At 39.7% G+C, this 18,431-nt stretch overlaps 1 protein-coding gene across 1 annotated transcript in view; it reads left to right on the top strand.

Moving 5' to 3' along the window:
- Positions 1-18,431, top strand: part of HSF5 (heat shock transcription factor 5) — a 53,736-nt gene extending 35,305 nt beyond the window's left edge. The window contains exon 6 of the mRNA XM_027518623.1: positions 15,096-18,431. Coding sequence (XP_027374424.1) covers positions 15,096-15,166 — 71 coding nt within the window. The 3' untranslated portion in view covers positions 15,167-18,431. The remainder of the gene's footprint in view (positions 1-15,095) is intronic.

The raw sequence follows: 18,431 nt of genomic DNA, 5'->3' as shown, positions 1-18,431 counted from the left end.
TGTTCTATCAGTTCAGTTCAGTTCAGTCGCTCAGTTGTGTCCAACTCTTTGCGACCGCATGAATTACAGCATGTCAGGCCTCCCTATCCATCACCAACTCCCAGAGTTCGCTCAAATTCATGTCCATTGAGTCGGTGATGCCATCCAGACATCTCATCCTCTGTCGTCCCTTCTCCTCCTGCTCCCAATCCCTCCCAGCATCAGAGTCTTTTCCAATGAGTCAACTCTTCACATGAGGTGGCCAAAGTATTTGAGTTTCAGCTTCAGCATCAGTCCTTCCAAAGAACACCCAGGACTGATCTCCTTTTGAATGGACTGGCTGGATCTCCTTGCAGTCCAAGGGACTCTCAAGAGTCTTCTCCAACACCACAGTTCAGAAGCATCAATTCTTCGGTGCTCAGCTTTCTTTACAGTCCAACTCTCACATCCGTACATGACCACAGGAAAAACCATAGCCTTGACTAGACGGACCTTTGTTGGCAAAGTAATGTCTCTGCTTTTGAATATGCTATATAGGTTGGTCATAACTTTCCTTCCAAGGAGTAAGCGTCTTTTAATTTCATGGCTGCAGTCACCATCTGCAGTGATTTTGGAGCCCCCAAAAATAAAGTCTGACATTGTTTCCACTGTTTCCCCATCTATTTCCCATGAAGTGATGAGACCAGATGCCATGATCTTAGTTTTCTGAATGTTGAGCTTTAAGCCAACTTTTTCACTCTCCTCTTTAACTTTCATCAAGAGGCTTTTGAGTTCCTCTTCACTTTCTGCCATAAGGGTGGTGTCATCTGCATATCTGAGGTTATTGATATTTCTCCCGGCAATCTTGATTTCAGCTTGTGCTTCTTCCAGCCCAGCGTTTCTCATGATGTACGCTGCATATAAGTTAAATAAGCAGGGTGACAATATACAGCCTTGACATACTCCTTTTCCTATTTGGAACCAGTCTGTTGTTCCATGTCCAGTTCTAACTGTTGCTTCCTGACAGGTGGTCTGGTATTCCCATCTCTTGAAGAATTTTCCGCAGTTTATTGTGATCCACACAGTCAAAGGCTTTGGCATAGTCAATAAAGCAGAAATAGATGTTTTTCTGGACCTCTCTTGCTTTTTCGATGATCCAGCGGATGTTGGCAATTTGATCTCTGGTTCCTCTGCCTTTTCTAAAACCAGCTTGAACATCTGAAAGTTCATGGTTCACGTATTGGTGAAGCCTTGCTTGGATAATTTTGAGCATTACGTTACTAGCGTGTGAGATGAGTAGGCCCTTAATTCTGTGTCATAGGCAGAGAAGGTTAGGTGTCCGTTTCCTAATGAGGCCTCGAGACCTCATCTTGCCCAGCGAAAACAGGATATATTGTCAAGATATATTCTTCAACAGACAGTTACCTCCCCAGGAGGGACTCTGGTACCTGCTGTTAAAATAATAATTTCCTCTCTTTCCCTCCATAATATGGTTGTAACTGATAAGGTAGTTAGCATATTATTTGTTTTAACTCTTATGTCCTCACCCCCTCACCCCACCCCCCACCCCACCCCAACCCTGCCTCCATTCCTCAGTAAAGCCTAATTCTTTGGTCAGTGGTGTTGATAGGTGAGTGTTAATTGACCTTGGCTTCCTGCCGTGAAACAGAGGAGTTGTGAAATGTTGATATTATTATGACATCTAATGACACTTTCATGTTATTAGGGGCAGGGAGCAAATGACATGCTTCAACTAGAACATCCATGATAAAACGTTGGCTTTTAGAAAAAATATTTTTTTTAAAAAATGTATTTATTGGCTGCTGGGTCTTAGTTGCTACCTACAGGACCCTCAGTCTTCATTGTGTCACGTGGGATCTTTAGTTGCAGCACATGGGACCTAGTTCCCTGACCAGGGATAAAACCCAGGCCCCCTGCATTGGTAACATGGAGTCTTAGCCACTGGACCACCAGGGAAGTTCCAGGAATTAGCTTTTGTAATGCAAATATAGGGAGAAATAGTTGCAAATTATTCTTCCTTGATAGAACTTAGTCTAACAAACAGTTGGGCTATAAGAACATTGGTACATATAAGGTCCTATGGCATTAAAAGATTTTAACCACATTCAGTGTAAGATTTACATATTGTTAGAGGCTGTACAATACAGTCAACAGGAAGAAAGCTTCTGATATTAGAAAAAACTAAATTAAAATCCGGACTGTTTACTGAGCCTCAGTTTGATCTGTAAAATGAGGATAATAAGAAGACATATGTTTATATAAAACATATAACTGGCTTAGTATGGTGCCTGATATATAGAAAATACATGGTAGCAATAGAATTTTAGCAAAATTGTTATTTTCATAATAGTTATTACTTTGATGTTTATTACTGTCAAATATTTTTCAAAATGAATGGTCTCATTTTAAATTCATGAGAGCTCTTAGTGTTCTTGGCAGCCCAGTAATATTTCCCTAGTCAGTACACTCCCCATTTTCCAAAGCCACTGTATCATATCATCTCCGCTCCAACTTCCAACACAACTCCTCTCTTTTCATTCTCAGCTTTGAGCTTGTTTCTTGTTTTACTGAGAAAATAGAAGCAGCTAGAAGAGAACTTTCATATCTCTCCACCAACAAATCTGTCAGTCTACCACTGTGTAACTCTACACTTTGCCTTTCTTCCTTTTATAATGGGAAAAGGCCAATCCTTCCATTTGTGTACAAAATCCCCTTCTGTGTCTCACAGACTTAGCCCTGAACAGTTATCCTCCCCTTACTCTTCAATAATCACGTTTTACCTTTTATATTAGATAATTCCCGTTAGCATACACCATGCCATCACACAGGTTCTGTGTTAAAAGTAATTCCTCTCACTTTCCCTTCATTCATATTTTCGTCTAGCTACTACATTTTTTCCTCTACCCCCTAGAGAAAAGCTCCTTGAAAGCATATCCTTATCTCAACCAGATTTTCTAATCGGGTTTTCATTCCTGCTACTCAGCTGAAACTGCTCTTATCAAAGTTTTCTATTACTGCCATGGTGCCAAATCCAGTGGTCTGTTCTCCGTCCCCTGCACCTCGGCAGCATTGAACCGACAACCTCAGCCTTCAGTTGGCTTCTGGAATATCACCCTTTCCTGGATTTTCTTCAGTTTCACTGGCCACTCTGTAGTTTATTTTACTAAATCTTCTTTGTCTGCCCTCACTTCTAAATATTGATGAATCCCAGAGCTCAATTCTTGGACCTCTTTTCTTCTCTCTCTAGTCAGTTCCTAGGTTATATCAACAAGTCTCATTGCTTTTATCGTCTTCATAGTGCTGACTCCTAAATTTATATCTTAAGTCTCAATCTTCTCTGAACTCCAAATGTGCATACCTTTTTTTCCCATGCTACCTCTTCATTTGTATGTCCAGTAGTGTCCCAAATACATTGTAACTCCTTTCCCCAGTTTTACTTATTTCAGGAAATAGTACTTCTAGCTACCTCTAGTCAACCAAAAGTCTTGAAGTCTTCCTTGACTCTCTTTGTTCACATCCCATGCATCAGCAAATTCTATCAGCTCTATCTCAGTGCAGATCCAGAATCTGACCACTTACCACCTTTACATGCTGTCACCATGGTCCAAGCCGCTGCATCTCTTGCCTAATCTTTCTTCTTCCACTGTGTGCTCCTACAGTTTTTGTTTTTGTTTTTTTTTTTCTCCACACAGCAATCAGAGTGATCCTCTTAAAATTATTTCCCTGCTTCAATTTTTCCAGTGGTTTTCTTTCACATTTAGAGGAAAATGTAAAAATTCATACTATGATTTTGGCAACTGCTCTGACTTTATCTCCTACCACCTTCTATCTCCCTCATCTGTTCCAGCCACAGCAGCCTCTTCACTATTCTCTGAACACACCAAGCATGGTCCTGCCTTCCTATTTGGTCTTATCCCTCCCCGAAATTTTTCTTTACCCAGGTAGTCACATGGCTTTCTCATTACATTCAGTTCTCTACTCAAATGCCAGGTCATCGTGGGAACCTTCTTGATTATCCTGTCTGTAATAGGTACCCTATTCCCCGTGGCCTGCCCTCCCTCAGTCCCTATTCTTTATTGATCTTCGTTTGTCTTCTATAGTGCTCATCACTACGTGACATTTTATATTATTTTTCTCTCCCTCTGAAGGTAAGCTCCATGAGGACAAGAATTCTGTTGTGTTCATCTCCAGCCCCTGCAGGATTGCCTGTGGCACTCAGCGTTTATGCACCATTTGATCTTACTCATATGCTTAAAAGATCCTGGGAAAAAATGATCTTTAAAAAAATCGTGGTAAAATACACAAAACAAAGTTCAGTATCTTAACTATTTTTTAAGTGTGTAGTTCAGTGGCCTGCAGTCCATTCATACTGTTCTGTATCATCTCCACCATCTATCTCCAGAACTCTTTTCATTTTGTAAAACCGAAACTCTGATTATTAAACAATTCTTGTTTTTCTTCTCACCTGCCAGCACCTGGAAAACCTATCTTACCTTCTGTCTCTATGAACAGTCTTTAATTAGCCACCAAAAGATAAGTTTTGAACATCTGAGGAGTCAGTCACCCCATAGGTTGCTTTTAATGAGTGCTTTTTAATAACTTCCTAGGGTCAGTCCAGTGCTAGGGACTCTAGGGATACGGAAGTAGTGTCCTCTGCAGTTCTATTCTGCTGGAACTAAGAACTGCACGTGTCTTACTAAAGGTAAACGTTCTGCATCTCGTTATTGTGCTCTGACAGTGAAAACTGAGATATGTGTGGTTATAAGTTAGTTTTTATAGCCATTTCCTGCTTTCCTCTCCTTTCTGTCCCATCATTTCAAACTGATAGGAAAGTATACATTTTTAGGGGAAATTCACATAACATAAAGTAACCACTTTAAAGTGAAAGGTTCTGTCATTTAGGACGTTCACAGTGTCGGTGCACTGTCTGTCTGGATCCAAGACTTGGCATCACTCCAAAAGAAAACCCCGTTCCTTAAGCAGCTGCCCTCCGTTCCCTCCTCTCCGAAGCCCTTGGCAACCACCAGTCTGTGTTCTGTCTCTATGGATTTACCTATTCTGGATAGTTTGTATAAACGAAATCATAGGATATATGACCTTTTGTGTCTGTTAGGTTGGGACAAAAGTTATTGCGGTTTTGGACTATGAATTTTAAATCATTATAACTAGGCTCAGACACATCTTTGTTAATCAAAACAGGAGCCATTATAATCAACACATTTTGGCCAATGAAGAATAAAACTGTTTATTCCTGGAGTGTAAAAATCCATGCTTCAGGATTTGACGAACTCTTGGAAAATATTTTCTACCTCCTGCTGATTGTGGAAGCGTTATACCTGCAAATGTGGTTGAGATGGTTGAAGTGGTAGTTGGCTGGCAAGAGGTCAGGTGAATATGGTGGTTGAGGCAAAACTTTGTAGCCCCATTAATTTAACTGGGGAAGTGTTGGTTGTGCAACATGTGGTTGGGCATTGTTGTGGAGAAGAATTGGGCCCTTTCTGTTGACCAGTGCCAGCTGCAGGTGTTGCAATTTTCAGTGCGTCTCATCGATTTGCTGAGCATACTTCTCAGATGTAATGATTTCACTGGGATTCAGGAAGCTGTATGGAGCAGACCAGCAGCAGACCACCAAACAGTGACTCTGACCCTTTTTTTTGGTGCAAGCTTGGCTTTGGGAAGTGCTTTGGAGCTTCTTGGTCCAGACATTGACCTGATCATTGCTGGTTGTTGTATAAAATCCACTTTGCATCACACGTCATAATTCAATTGAAAAATGGTTCACTGTTGTTGGGTAGAATAAGAGAAGACGGCACTTCAAAATGACAGTATTTTTTATTTTTGGTTAGCTTATGAGGCATCTACTTAGTGAACTTTTTCAACTTTCCAATTTGCTTCAAATGCCAGATGACTGTAGAATGGTTGACATCCATTTCTTTGGCAACTTCTCATATAGTTGTAAGAGCATCCGCTTTGATGAAGGCTCTCAGTTGGTCGTTGTCAACTTCCGATGGCCTGTCCACTGTGCTCCTCAGCTTCGAGGCACTCATCTCCTCTGCAGAACTTCTTGAACCACCACTGCACTGTATGTGTGTGAGCAGTTTCTGAGCCAAATGCACTGTTGAGATTGCAAGTTGTCTCTGCTGCTTTACTACCCATTTTGGATTCAAACAAAAAATGCTCAAATTTGCTTTTTGTCTAACATCATTTCTCTAATCTGAAATGAGTATAAAATAAACAGCAAGTAATGTCATAAGCAAAAAAACATAAAGTGAGAAATGTGCATTTAAATGATGTGTAATATAACCACATTTATTTAGGAATGTATCCCAATATCAAAAGGCACAGTTCAGCAGTGCAAAACGACAATTATTTTTTCACCAACCTAATAGTTTATTTTACTTAGCATGATGTTTTCAAGGTTCATCCACAAGGTAATGTGTATCAGATCTTCATTCCTTCTTATGGCTAAACAATATTATTAATACATTATATGTATATATATGACAGTTTTTTATCCATTCATCTCCCGATGGGCATTTGGGCTTTTTCTACTTTTTGCTTATTGTGAATAGTGCTGCTATAAACATTGTGCATATATTTAAATATCTTCTTTCAATCCTTTTGGGAGTATACCTAGGAGTGAAATTGCTGGGTCATATGGTATTTCTGTGATCATATGGAATCAAGATTGCCGGGAGAAATATCAGTAACCTAACCCTTATGGCAGAAAGCGAAGAAGAATCAAAGAGCCTCTTGATGAAGTGAAAGAAGAGAATAAAAAAGCTGGCTTAAAACTCAACATTCAAAAAATGAAGATCATGGCATCTGGTCCTGTCACTTCTTGGCAAATAGATGGGGAAACAATGGAAGCAGTGACAGACTTTATTTTCTTGGGCTCCAAAATCACTGCAGATGGTGATTGCAGCCATGAAATTAAAAGACGCTCCTTGGAAGAAAAGCTATGACCAACCTAGACAGCATATTAAAAAGCAGAGACCTTACTTTGCCAACAAAGGTCCATCTAGTCAAAGCTATGGTTTTTCCAGTAGTCGTGTATGGATGTGAGAATTGGACCATAAAGAAAGCTGAGTGCCAAAAAATTGATGCTTTTGAACTGTGGTGTTGGAGAAGACTCTTGAGAGTCCCTTGGACTGCAAGGAGATCAAACCAGTCAATCCTACAGGAAATCAATCCTGAATATACATTGGAAGGACTGATGCTGAAACTGAAACTCTAGTATTTTGGCCACCTGATGCGAAGAACTGGCTCATTGGAAAAGACCCTGATGCTGGGAAAGATTGAAGGCAAGAGGAGAAGGGGACACAGAAGGATGAGATGGTTGGATGACATCTCCAACTCAATGGACATGAGTTTGAGTAAACTCTGGGAGTTGGTGATAGACAGGGAAGCCTGGTTTGTTGCAGTCCATGGGGGCACAAAGAGTCGGACACAGCTGAGCGACTGAACTGAACTAAATTGATGGTATTTCTATGTTTAACTATTGAGGAATTGCCAAACTATTTTTAATAATGGCTGAACCATTTTACATCCCCACCAGCAATGTACCAGAGTCCTCATTTCTCCACATCTTCCCTAACACTTGTTATTTTTCACTTTTTATCATCACTATAGTCATCCTAAGTAGATTTATCTGTCTTATTGTAGTTTTAATTCCATTTCCCTCATGATTGATGATGTTAAGCATCTTTTCATGTGCTTGTTGGCCATTTGTAGATCTTCTTTGGAGAAAAAGATATTTTTGACAACTGAATAATAATACTCCATTTGATGAAATATTCTCCTGTTTTGGTTAAATTTCTCTGGATTAAAGCCCTAGTGTGTGCTGTTAGGGCAGTAGTCAGTAAACTAGCCAGTGGACCAAATCTAGCTCACTACTTGTTTTTATATGGCCTGCAAGCTAAGCATGTAGCCTACTCTGTGTCTTACTCCATTCTGCTGCTATAATAAAAATACCATAGACTAGATGGCTTATAAGGGATTCCCAGGTGGCTCAGTGGAAAAGAGTCTACCTGTTGATGCAGGAGATGCAAGTTCAATCCCTGGATTGGGAAGATCCCCCTGGAGTAGGAAAAGGCAACCGAGTCCAGAATTCTTGCCAGGGAAGTCCCATGAATAGAAGAACCTGGCAGGCTACAGGCCATGGGGTCGCAAAGAGTTGGACACAACTGAGCACACACACACCAGGTGGCTTATAAATAACAGTCTGTGTGTGTGTGTGTGTGTGTGTTTCCTCACAGCCTCAGAGGCTGGGAAGTCGAAGATCAAGGTGCCAACAGATTCAGTGTCTGCTGAGAGTCTGCTTCCTGGCTCATAGCCTGCCTTCTTGCTGTGTCCTCACGTGGCAGAAGGGGCAGAGGAGCTCTCTGGGTCTCTTTTATAAAGGACTCTAATATCATTCATAAGAGCTCTACCATCAGAACTTAATCACCTCCCCAAAGTCCTGTTTTCTAACACCATCCTATTGGGGGTTAGGTTTTAATATCAATACAAGAATTTTGAGGAGATACAAACATTCAGTCTTTTGCACCCTGCATTAGAAAGTCCTAATTCTTAGCTTCTAATTTTTTCACAGCCCTGATCACTGATGGCCAGAGAAGCCCTTAAGAATCAAGAGGGGTCCTTGGTTTGTTCCTGGGTTTCAGCATCCTCCAAAAAAAAAAAGTCAGTAGATACTTGTGGGGAACACTCAAAATGAACTATAGTATTCAGTTTAGTTCTCATAGATGACTAAGTATTTTTTATTTCAGTAGATATTAAATTCCAAGTTTAAAGTATTATTGATAGGAACTAAAAGTAAAATTTCTAAAGTATCACTTGAATTTCAATTGTAAGTATCATTAAGAGTATCTTCCCTCAGTGAAGTTCCAGCTTTCACATTATTTATGGTAAAAATAAGAAAGTTTATTAAAATCATCTCTGAAGACTTCTTTGGCCCCAAATTCTGAAGTACTGTGATGCCAACATTAACTGTTAGGATGTCATTATGTTGCTTAGTAGCCCACTGAACTGTGGCATCCTGTATCTCAGAACTTAATCTGAGACTGAACTGAGACTGAATCTGAGACCCTTCTGTAACTGAACTGTTTTGAAAATGTATCTTCTCACACTTTTTCTTTGACTTTTTTTTTCCAAGTAACAGGTGTCAAGTTGATGAGGTGTCCCAATTGTACTGATTTCAGTAGATGTGCATTTTATTAGGAGGAGGCTGTTAACGACAGTCATTGCCACGCCTTGTGTAGGCCGTCTGAACACGTGTTGACTTAAGAAAATACCATTCAGATTAAAAAAAAAATCAAGTACTGAAAATTAGACTCAATAATGCTCGTCCAGTTTCTACACTGATTCTGTGCGACCCCATAGATGGCAGCCCACTGGGCTCCCCCGTCCCTGGGATTCTCCAGGCAAGAACACTGGAGTGGGTTGCCATTTCCTTCTCCAGTGCATGAAAGTGAAGTCGCTCAGTCCTGTCGGACTCTTCGAGACCCCATGGACTGCAGCCTTCCAGGCTCCTCCATCCATGGGATTTTCCAGGCACGAGTACTGGAGTAGGGTGCCATTTCCTTCTCCAACAATCAAATTACCCTAAACCAAATACACCCAGATATTAGTCTTGTTGTAGAAGCTACACTGTCTTATGTTTTGATAGGTTACTTTATAGTTAAGGGAAATTGAACGTTTAAGAGCAAAGTTCAGTCCATTCCTGAAGAAAGGACTTCTCATTTTTCTATAGCTATTGCAGGATTCTGGATGAGATTTCATTAAGGTAATAGCCCCCAAGCCCTAGAGAGTGCTCTTAGTAGGAATTTGCATTTCCAGGGAATTCCCTGGCAGTCCAGTGGTTAGGACTCTGTGCTTTTATTGCTGAGAACCTGGGTACCATCCCTGATGGGGGAAGTAAAATCCTGTGAGATGCAGTCAAAAAAAATTCCCAAATGAGTAGATGCAATACTCCTGTCCCTGGAGGCCTCTTGGCTCTCAGATCAACTCAGCTGCTTTGATTCTCAAATATTTACTTCTCTGATGAGTATAGAAGATTCTTGAATAAAGTCCTAGAAACCTCTAGTAGCATCAGACTAGTTTCTGTCTTTTTGCATTTTTATTGGTCTCTATGCTCTTCATTCCTTGATTGGCAGCTTTGTTAATGAAGGAAGCTCACCTTAATAATAAAATTATCAGGTTTAGATACTTGTTATTAGAAGCTATGTGCCAAATTGGAGACTTGGGCAGCCCCAAATTGGGGACTGTGTGCCAGCAAATTTGAAAAACTCTGCAGTGGCCACAGGACTGGAAAAGGTCAGTTTTCATTCCAGTCCCAAATAAAGGCAATGCCAAAGAATATTCAGACTACCGCACAATTGCGCTAATTTCACATGCTAGCAAAGTAATGCTCAAAATTCTCCAAGCTAGGCTTCAATAGTATGTGACTGAAAACTTCCAGATGTGCAAGCTGGATTTAGAAAAAGCAGAGGAACCAGAGATCAAATTGCCAACATCCGCTGGATCATGAAAAAGCAAGAGAGTTCCAGAAAAACATCTGCTTCATTGACTACACTAAAGCTTTCGACTGTGTGGATCACAACCAGCTGTGGAAAATTCTTGAAGAGATGGGAATACCAGACCACCTGACCTGCCTCCTGAAAAACCTGCATGCAGGTCAAGAAGCAACAGTTAGAACTGGACATGGAACAATGGACTGGTTCCAAACTGGGAAGGGAATACATCAAGGCTATATATTGTCACCCTGCTTATTTAACTTACATGCAGAGTACATCATGCTAAATGCTTGGCTGGATGAAGCAGAGCTGGAATCAAAGATTGCCGGGAGAAATATCAGTAACCTCAGGTATGCAGATAACACCACCCTTATGGCAGAAAGCGAAGAAGAGCTAAAGAGCCCTTGATGAAGGTGAAAGAGGAGAGTGAAAAACTGGCTTAAAACTCAACATTCAGAAAGCGAAGATCATGGCATCCAGTCCCATCACTTCATGGCAAAAGGATGAGGAAACAATGGAAACAGTGAGAGACTTTATTTTTTTGAGCTTCAAAATCACTGCAGATGGTGATGCAGTCATGAAATTAAAAGATATTTGCTCCTTGAAGGAAAAGCTATGACAGACCTAGACAGCATATTAAGAAGCAGAGACCTTACTTTGCCAACAAAGGTCCGTCTAGTCAAAGCTGTGGTTTTTCCAGTAGTCATGTATGGATGTGAGAGTCGGACCATAAAGAAGGCTGAGCATTGAAGAATTGATACTTTTGAACTATGGTGTTGGAGAAAACTCTTGAGAATCCCTTGGACTGCAGGGAGATCAAACTGGTCAATCCTAAAGGAAATCAGTCCTGAATATTCATTGGTAGGACTGATGCTGAAGCTGAAGCTCCCTTACTTGTGCCACCTGATGCAAAGAGCTGACTCATTAGAAAAGACCCTGATGCTGGGAAAGACTGAAGGCGGAAGGAGAAGGGGATGACAGAGGATGAGATGGTTGGATGGCAACACTGACTCAAGGGACGTGAGTTTGAGCAAGCTCTGGGAGGTGGTGAAGGACAGGGAAGCCTGGCGTGATGCAGTCCATGGGGTTGCAGAGTCAGACATGACTGAGCAACTGAACAACAACAAATCCCAGTCATTAAGGCTAAGAGGGTTTGTTGCTCACACTACATAACTCATTCTGAGGCTGTTATAGAGCCATACCGGCTATTGTTACTTTATTTTTTTAAAACTTATTTTGGGATATTGCCAATTAACAATGTTGTGATAGTTTTAGGTGGGCAACGAAGGGACTCGGCCATACCTATACCATACATGTATCTGTTCTCCCCCAAACTCCCCTCCCATCCAGGCTGACGTATAACATTGAGCACAGTTCCCTGGGCTACACAGTAGGACCTTGTTGGTTATCCACTGAGCTATTGTTACTTTAAACATGCCTATCTGTGATGTGCTCTTGTTCATTATTTGAACCTATCAGTAGGATAAAGTTTTTAATAAATGACAGTTGTCTACTGAAAAAAAGAGGATTTGTTGTTGTTCTTCAGTCTACCTCCCCATAAGAGGTCTGCAGTTGTTTTATAGTCTTAAGCCTTGTTTTATAGTCTTTCCCTTTGTCACCGATTCAGTGGACATGAACTTGGGCAAACTCCGGGAGATGGTGAGGGAGAGGGAGGCCTGGCCTGCTGCAGTCCACGGGGTCACAAAGAGTTGAACACAACTTGGCACCTGAACAACAACAACAGCCTTTGTCATTATCGAGAATTCCTGCTCTGCTTTCAGAAGAGGGCTGCGGTTAGGTCGGTTCATATTCCAAAATCTTGTTTTAGTATTTTCTATTACTACATGCCCTGTCCTCCTTATTCTGATGTGGAGTTGAAGTGTTTAGAGAATGATCATACTTACATATTACTCATTCTGTATCCTTTGATCAGCTTTTTAAAATTCTGATGCCTAGGTTGCACTCTGTACCAATTAAATCAGAATGTATGGGGTAGAAGCCCTAAATCGCAATTTTTTTTTTTTTAAAGATCCCCGGGTGATTCCAGTTTGCAGCAAGATTTAGAAACCATTGGCTTTAGGAATCATCTAGTGTAGAGGTTCTTTCAGTCATCTCTCTGTTACTCAGGATTAATTAGATGACCATATAACTGCATTTCAGTTACTTGAAAAAAAGATGTTCTATAAATTAAGATATAACTGTAGTCATTATCCCTGTTACTTAGACTGTAAAGAAGCCATTTTTGGAAAAAAAAAAAAAGCCATTTTTGTGGTAAAATATATATAACATAAAATTTACCTTTTTAACTGTTTTAAGTGTACAGTTGAGGGGCGTTAAGTACATTCACATTATATACCACCACCACCACCATCCATCTCCAGAACTTTTCTTGTCTTCCCAAACTGAAACTCCATATCCATTACATCCTTCCCTGAAGCCCCTGGCAACCACCATTCTACTTTTATTTCTATGAATTTGACTACTTCATATGAGTAGAATTGTACAATATTTGTCCTTTTGTGACTATTTCATGTTGTAGATCATTCATGTTGAAGACTCATTCATGGAGCATGTGTCATAATTTCCTTCCTTTTTAAGGCTAAATAATACCCCTTTGTATATATCTACCACACTTGTTTTCCCATTCATCCATCGATGGACTCCTGGATTACTTTCACCTTTTGGCTATTGTAAATAATGCTGCCATGGTCATAGATATACAAGAAGCCCATTTTAAGTGATAACTTGATGTCTGTTCTTCTGCAAGATGCTTATCTGGATAAATTGCATGTTCTTAATGCAGGAGACCTGGGTTCGATCCCTGGGTTGGGAAAATCCCCTGGAGAAAGGAAAGGCTACCCACTCCAGTATTCTGGCCTGGAGAATTCCATGGAATGTAAAGTCCATGGGGTCACAAAGAGTCGGACACAACTGAGCAACTTGCACTTACACTTTCTTTTTTTAACTAATTTTTTTTTTTGGCTGCAAGGCACAGCATGCAGGATCTTAGTTCCCCAACCAGGGATCGAACCGATGCCCCCTGCAGTGGAAGCGTGGAGCTCTTAACCACCAGATTGCCAGTGAATTTCGAAATTGCTTGTTCTTCATGGATAGGTTGTACTCCTGTTCACCAGATGAGCTAGTACTTTTCTTTAGTAATTGATCTTCCTTTTACAAAAGAGGGCAAAAATTAAGTACTGTTCCAAATGCTCTCTAGATTTTCTCAAAGGTGGTGATAGAATTATTGTCTCTCATCTCTCCTGCTCAGGCTGTTGATCAGTCCCACAGAAGTTGTGTTTTACAAATATTGTAACAGAAGTCTCTGTATGTCTAGTAGGAAATTAAGGATTCATTCTGTGTAGTTTAGTTTAACTCCAGAATGCTACTAGGACAAGATTGTAAGCTTAAAAATCAACCTTAAAAAGGCTCGCAGGTCATGTTATTCTGAGTGAGAGAGTGAGTGAGTGAAAGTCACTCAGTCGTGTCCAACTCTTTGCGACTCCATGGACTACAGTCCATGGAATTCTCCAGGTCAGAATACTGGAGTGGGTAGTCTTTCCTTTCTCCTGGGGATCTTCCCAACCCAGGGATGGAACCCAGGTTTCCCTCATTGCAGGTGGATTCTTTTCCAGCTGAGCCACAAGGGAAGCCATGCTATTCTACAAGTTGTAAACTAATTAGATTGAATCTAGAAGCCACGTTTGTTCAGTTGCTTAGTCTTGTCCAACTCTTTGTGACCCCATGGACTGTAGCCCACCAGGCTCCTCTGTCCATGGGATTCTCCAGGCATGAGTACTGGAGTGGGTTGCTATTCGTTTTTTCAAGGGATCTTCCTGACCCAGGGATGGAACCCATGTCTCCTGCTGCTGCTGCGTTGGCAGGCGGCTTTTTTTTTTTTACCACTGAGCCACCTGGGAAGCCTGGAAGTCACATTGGTTACTGAGGCTGTTTAACTCTGTTTCTATACATAGCCTTAGCTTTTTTTGTTATAGAACCTAGTACCTGAGCTGAGAGCTCACTTCTTTACTTCTTCCCATTCTTAATGAACCCAATTTTTGTCTCTTGACCTCCTTGAAGGTTATTTTTTTTTACAGACAGTTCAGATAGACACTTTTATAAGCAAATCAGCTGCATTAGTCAATAGGTAGAAATTTTATGGAGGCAATCAACTTTGGAAAGGTAGTGTTTACTTAATTTAACATTGTTTTTCGTAAGGCATTACTTCATAATCCTGGAACCTATTTTTATAACATTGAAGAAATGAATTTTCATATGTGTGTTTGTTGTACTTTGATCTTTTTTACACTTTTTCTTAATTTTATACTTACAATAAAAGTCAGTTGAAATGAAAAAAGGCTTAGTGACATCACTAAAAGGAGAGACATTTTAAACTTTGTTAGTCTCTTTGGGTTAATGACTGAGCTGCATCTGTGCTTTAGAGGTACAGAAATGCCCTAAAAATTGAGAATCTGATGAGATAATGTAATTTTAGAGCCCATTTTACAGGTGAAACATGGCAGCTTATTCTTCTTGTTGAAAGCCTTGTCTGTCGAACTCTACAATTTGAGAAACAGCGTAAACAAACCTTTTTTTTCTTTCTAGATCTTCATCTGCTGGTGGATGTTGCCTGCAAGCAGGAACACTTTCCAAAGGAGGAAGAATTAAGAGAGTGAGGAATGGATGACAAATGTGACATTGTGCACTAGCTGTGGCTGGAGGCAGACTAGCCTTGCACGTGACACACTGTTGGGATTTTTTTCAGTTCTGTTAAGGAAAAAAAAGTATTTTTGTTTTGTTAATTGAGAATTTTGTTAATTGAGAATTGGAATTTGATATTTACTACAGCTGTTCCGTTCAGATTGTTCACCTTGACAAACTACACGACATCTAGCAGTCTTTTGTTTGTTTGTTTGCTGCCCAGATCCCTTTCAAATGAAAAGTCCTGGCCTTCTGTTACAGTCAAGAAGCACCTAAAAACAGCTGCGTGTACGGTCCCGGAGAGTAGTCTGTGTGTGGGTGTGCTGATTTGTCGTCTTGCCACTTTGAAACAGTAGTCAGTGCAGCTCCACTGGGGAGTTGAGTCTATCTGTTTCAAATCGCAGTGTGATCCTTTTAGAGAAGAGTGTGAGAAGCAAAGCCATGTGAGGTCACCAAGATCACAGGTCTAAATGGGTCAGGAATTCGAGGGAGGAAACTCTGGGGAAGAGTTAATTTTCTAAATGATTAACCAGGAAATGCTCTCACTTCCTCACCCGGCGTTCTGTTTCAAGAGCAAGGCATCTGGACTTGGACCATCCATCACACTTAACAGCCCCTTATTCTTTTCTATTAATGGGAACTTTCTTCTATTTTCATATCTTTCTTTAATTTTAATGATACAGTATCATAAATGGTAAGGTTTTGTTAATGTATCACTTGTTTAATATATCTTCTAAAGGAAAGTATTTTAACTTGTTTAATATAATTGTATTTATAAATGCTGGTAGATTTCAAGTTTTAAAGCTTTATATTTTTATTTATATTGTGGGTAGAAGGATAAAGGATGCCTGTGTAATATTTTTATTTTTAAAGGGGAATGTACAATGTGTGAGCAAAACCATTAAGAGATTTAACACAGTGTTTATACTTACATTCAGTAAGTATAAATTCTCAGCTGTAAAAGATACTGTGTGCAAATTTTGGGACTAACTGATTAGTAGTTACCTAACAGAAGCTATACCTTTAACAGTTTATGTATGGTTTAAGCTTCTGAGAGAAGTTTGGATAGTGGGATAGACTTAACATTTTTATCTCATCCCCTCTTTAGGATCCTAAATTCGAATAGTAGAATTGTGGAACTGGTTTTTAGGAGAGGTATCTTGGATATCCAGTTTCTGTGGTTGATCCCTCACTTGCTCATCCAATGACAGCAAGAAGCTTTCTGATTTTAAAGTTGACTAGAACTTTCTTACTGGATTCTGCCTCAGTTTTCCTTATAAGCACTGCAGAAACAAAAGGGAAGCCTAGGAATGTGAAACTAGTGAGAAAGGAAAGGCACATAGTGATATGTGACGTAAATACTCTTTCAGCCATGGTGGGTGTAACAGTACATTTTTTAAATTGCGTTGTGCCTTCCCATTGATGTCAAACCCTGGAAGTATTACAGACATAGTAGTATTTTAGAAAAGGATGAGCTCTGTTTTGGTCTGCAGTGACTCACTTTAGATATGAAAATAGGTTCTGAAAAGTGACCTCTTTGGTCTATCTGATTAGACTAGTCCATGTCGATGTGATGAACATTTATTTATCTTTATCAGCAAGGTTTAAAAGATGAATGGATTATCAAGACTCCTACATCTTTTGGTCAGACTCTGTATTTTGGTAGAGTATGTGAAGAGGAGACCCAGTTTCTAAATGAAGGAACTTTGCCTTTTTTCTGTGATGTTGAAAAAGCTGATAAGTAAAATATCACTAAGTAAGTGATATTCCTTCCCTCAACTATGCCTTTCTTGGCTTCATATATGTTGAAAGAGATAATATCTTTTGAGGAACATGTGTCAAGCAGGAACCTTGACATGGATTTGGTTTGAGTTGTTTTAAGGCTTAATTAATGAAATGCCTTTATCAGCTTTCCAAACTGTTTTTTTATATATTGATACAACACATCGGGGAGCTGGATCTCCTGCTATACTCACATGCCTGCTACTCATCAGCTAAAGCTATCATTACTGTCTTGGAAAAGTGGCAAAAGATAACATAAAATCTCTGTGTAAATTAGTCAGTAGGGTCTGATACAGGCTAACAAGGTTCCTGACTAGCACCTCAGTATTTCAGCACCTTATACACAAAAAATTTCAGTCAGTCAACAATAAAGTGAGTGTTTCAACTAGACTTGTTGTCTTGCTTGTTTTTACTATTGAATTGGTGATCAATAGAAACCTCATTCATTATGACTAGTCATCATATTAGTAAAGTTCAAAAGGAAATGCGCTCTGTTTTTCAAAGAATCCGACTTAAAAAGTCCTGAGTTTTCTTCATTCACACTTGAATAGAGATTGAATCATTAAAATGCCATTGAGGATAAGGACGGTTCTTAGACATGCTTTTAGAAACCTAGGTTTGGGGAAAGAACCAAAGTCTTCAGTAACTTTAGTCAGTGCAGATGTGAAGGTAGGTCGTGAAGGGTGATCTGTCTCCTGTGGAAGGTTGGTGGTAGATGTCAGTGTGGGCACTTCATTACTGCAGTGATGCCATCTTTATGGAAGTTGAAACTGCTCAGGGAAGACTCCAAAACTTTGAAGCCAGAGAATAATTTCTCTTGTTTATCAATTCTGCTGACTTTTCTTGTCAATACTGTGTATTTAATAAGCACAATATATCAGTGAACTAAGCCCTGTAGAGCTGTTTGGTTTGATCCTGAGTAACTCGAGGTACCCAGCCTCATGATATCTATTATCGTTCTCAGATCTCAGGGTTTCCTCAAGAGAGAGCAACCACATCTGTATTTTTTTCCTTTCAACTAAGTATCCGTATTAGGCCTTTTAGGTTGGGTATCTTAATTCCTTTGCAGGTTTCAAGCAGGAATAGGCGAGACAAAAACAATCAGTAGGTTACTGTTTGTTTAAAGTTTAAAGATGTTTTTGCATACATCAGATATGTAATAAAATATATTTAAAATTTTTTGTTATACTTTTATATGGAATACATAAAAACATAAAACCATAGCAGACTTTAAAAAAATTATCTCCAGAAGAATTAGACCTATTTCTATTTTTTAGGAAAGGAGCTATAAAAGGTCTATATTTGTATTATGTTCTTATGGTCCAACCAATAAAGAAAAAGTGCTAAATTAAGAATTTACTTTAGAATTTATCTCTCAGCTCTAGGTGTTATTAGGCCTAAAATGCCAAAACTATACCCATAAACTCTCTTTAAAAATTTATTAAATTTTTAATTGAA

This window comes from Bos indicus x Bos taurus, chromosome 19 (genome assembly GCF_003369695.1).
Source record: "Bos indicus x Bos taurus breed Angus x Brahman F1 hybrid chromosome 19, Bos_hybrid_MaternalHap_v2.0, whole genome shotgun sequence".
Taxonomy (NCBI): Eukaryota; Metazoa; Chordata; class Mammalia; order Artiodactyla; family Bovidae; genus Bos; species Bos indicus x Bos taurus.
The sequence above is the reverse complement of the archived record's forward strand: the minus strand, read 5'-3'. Positions and strand labels throughout refer to the sequence as shown.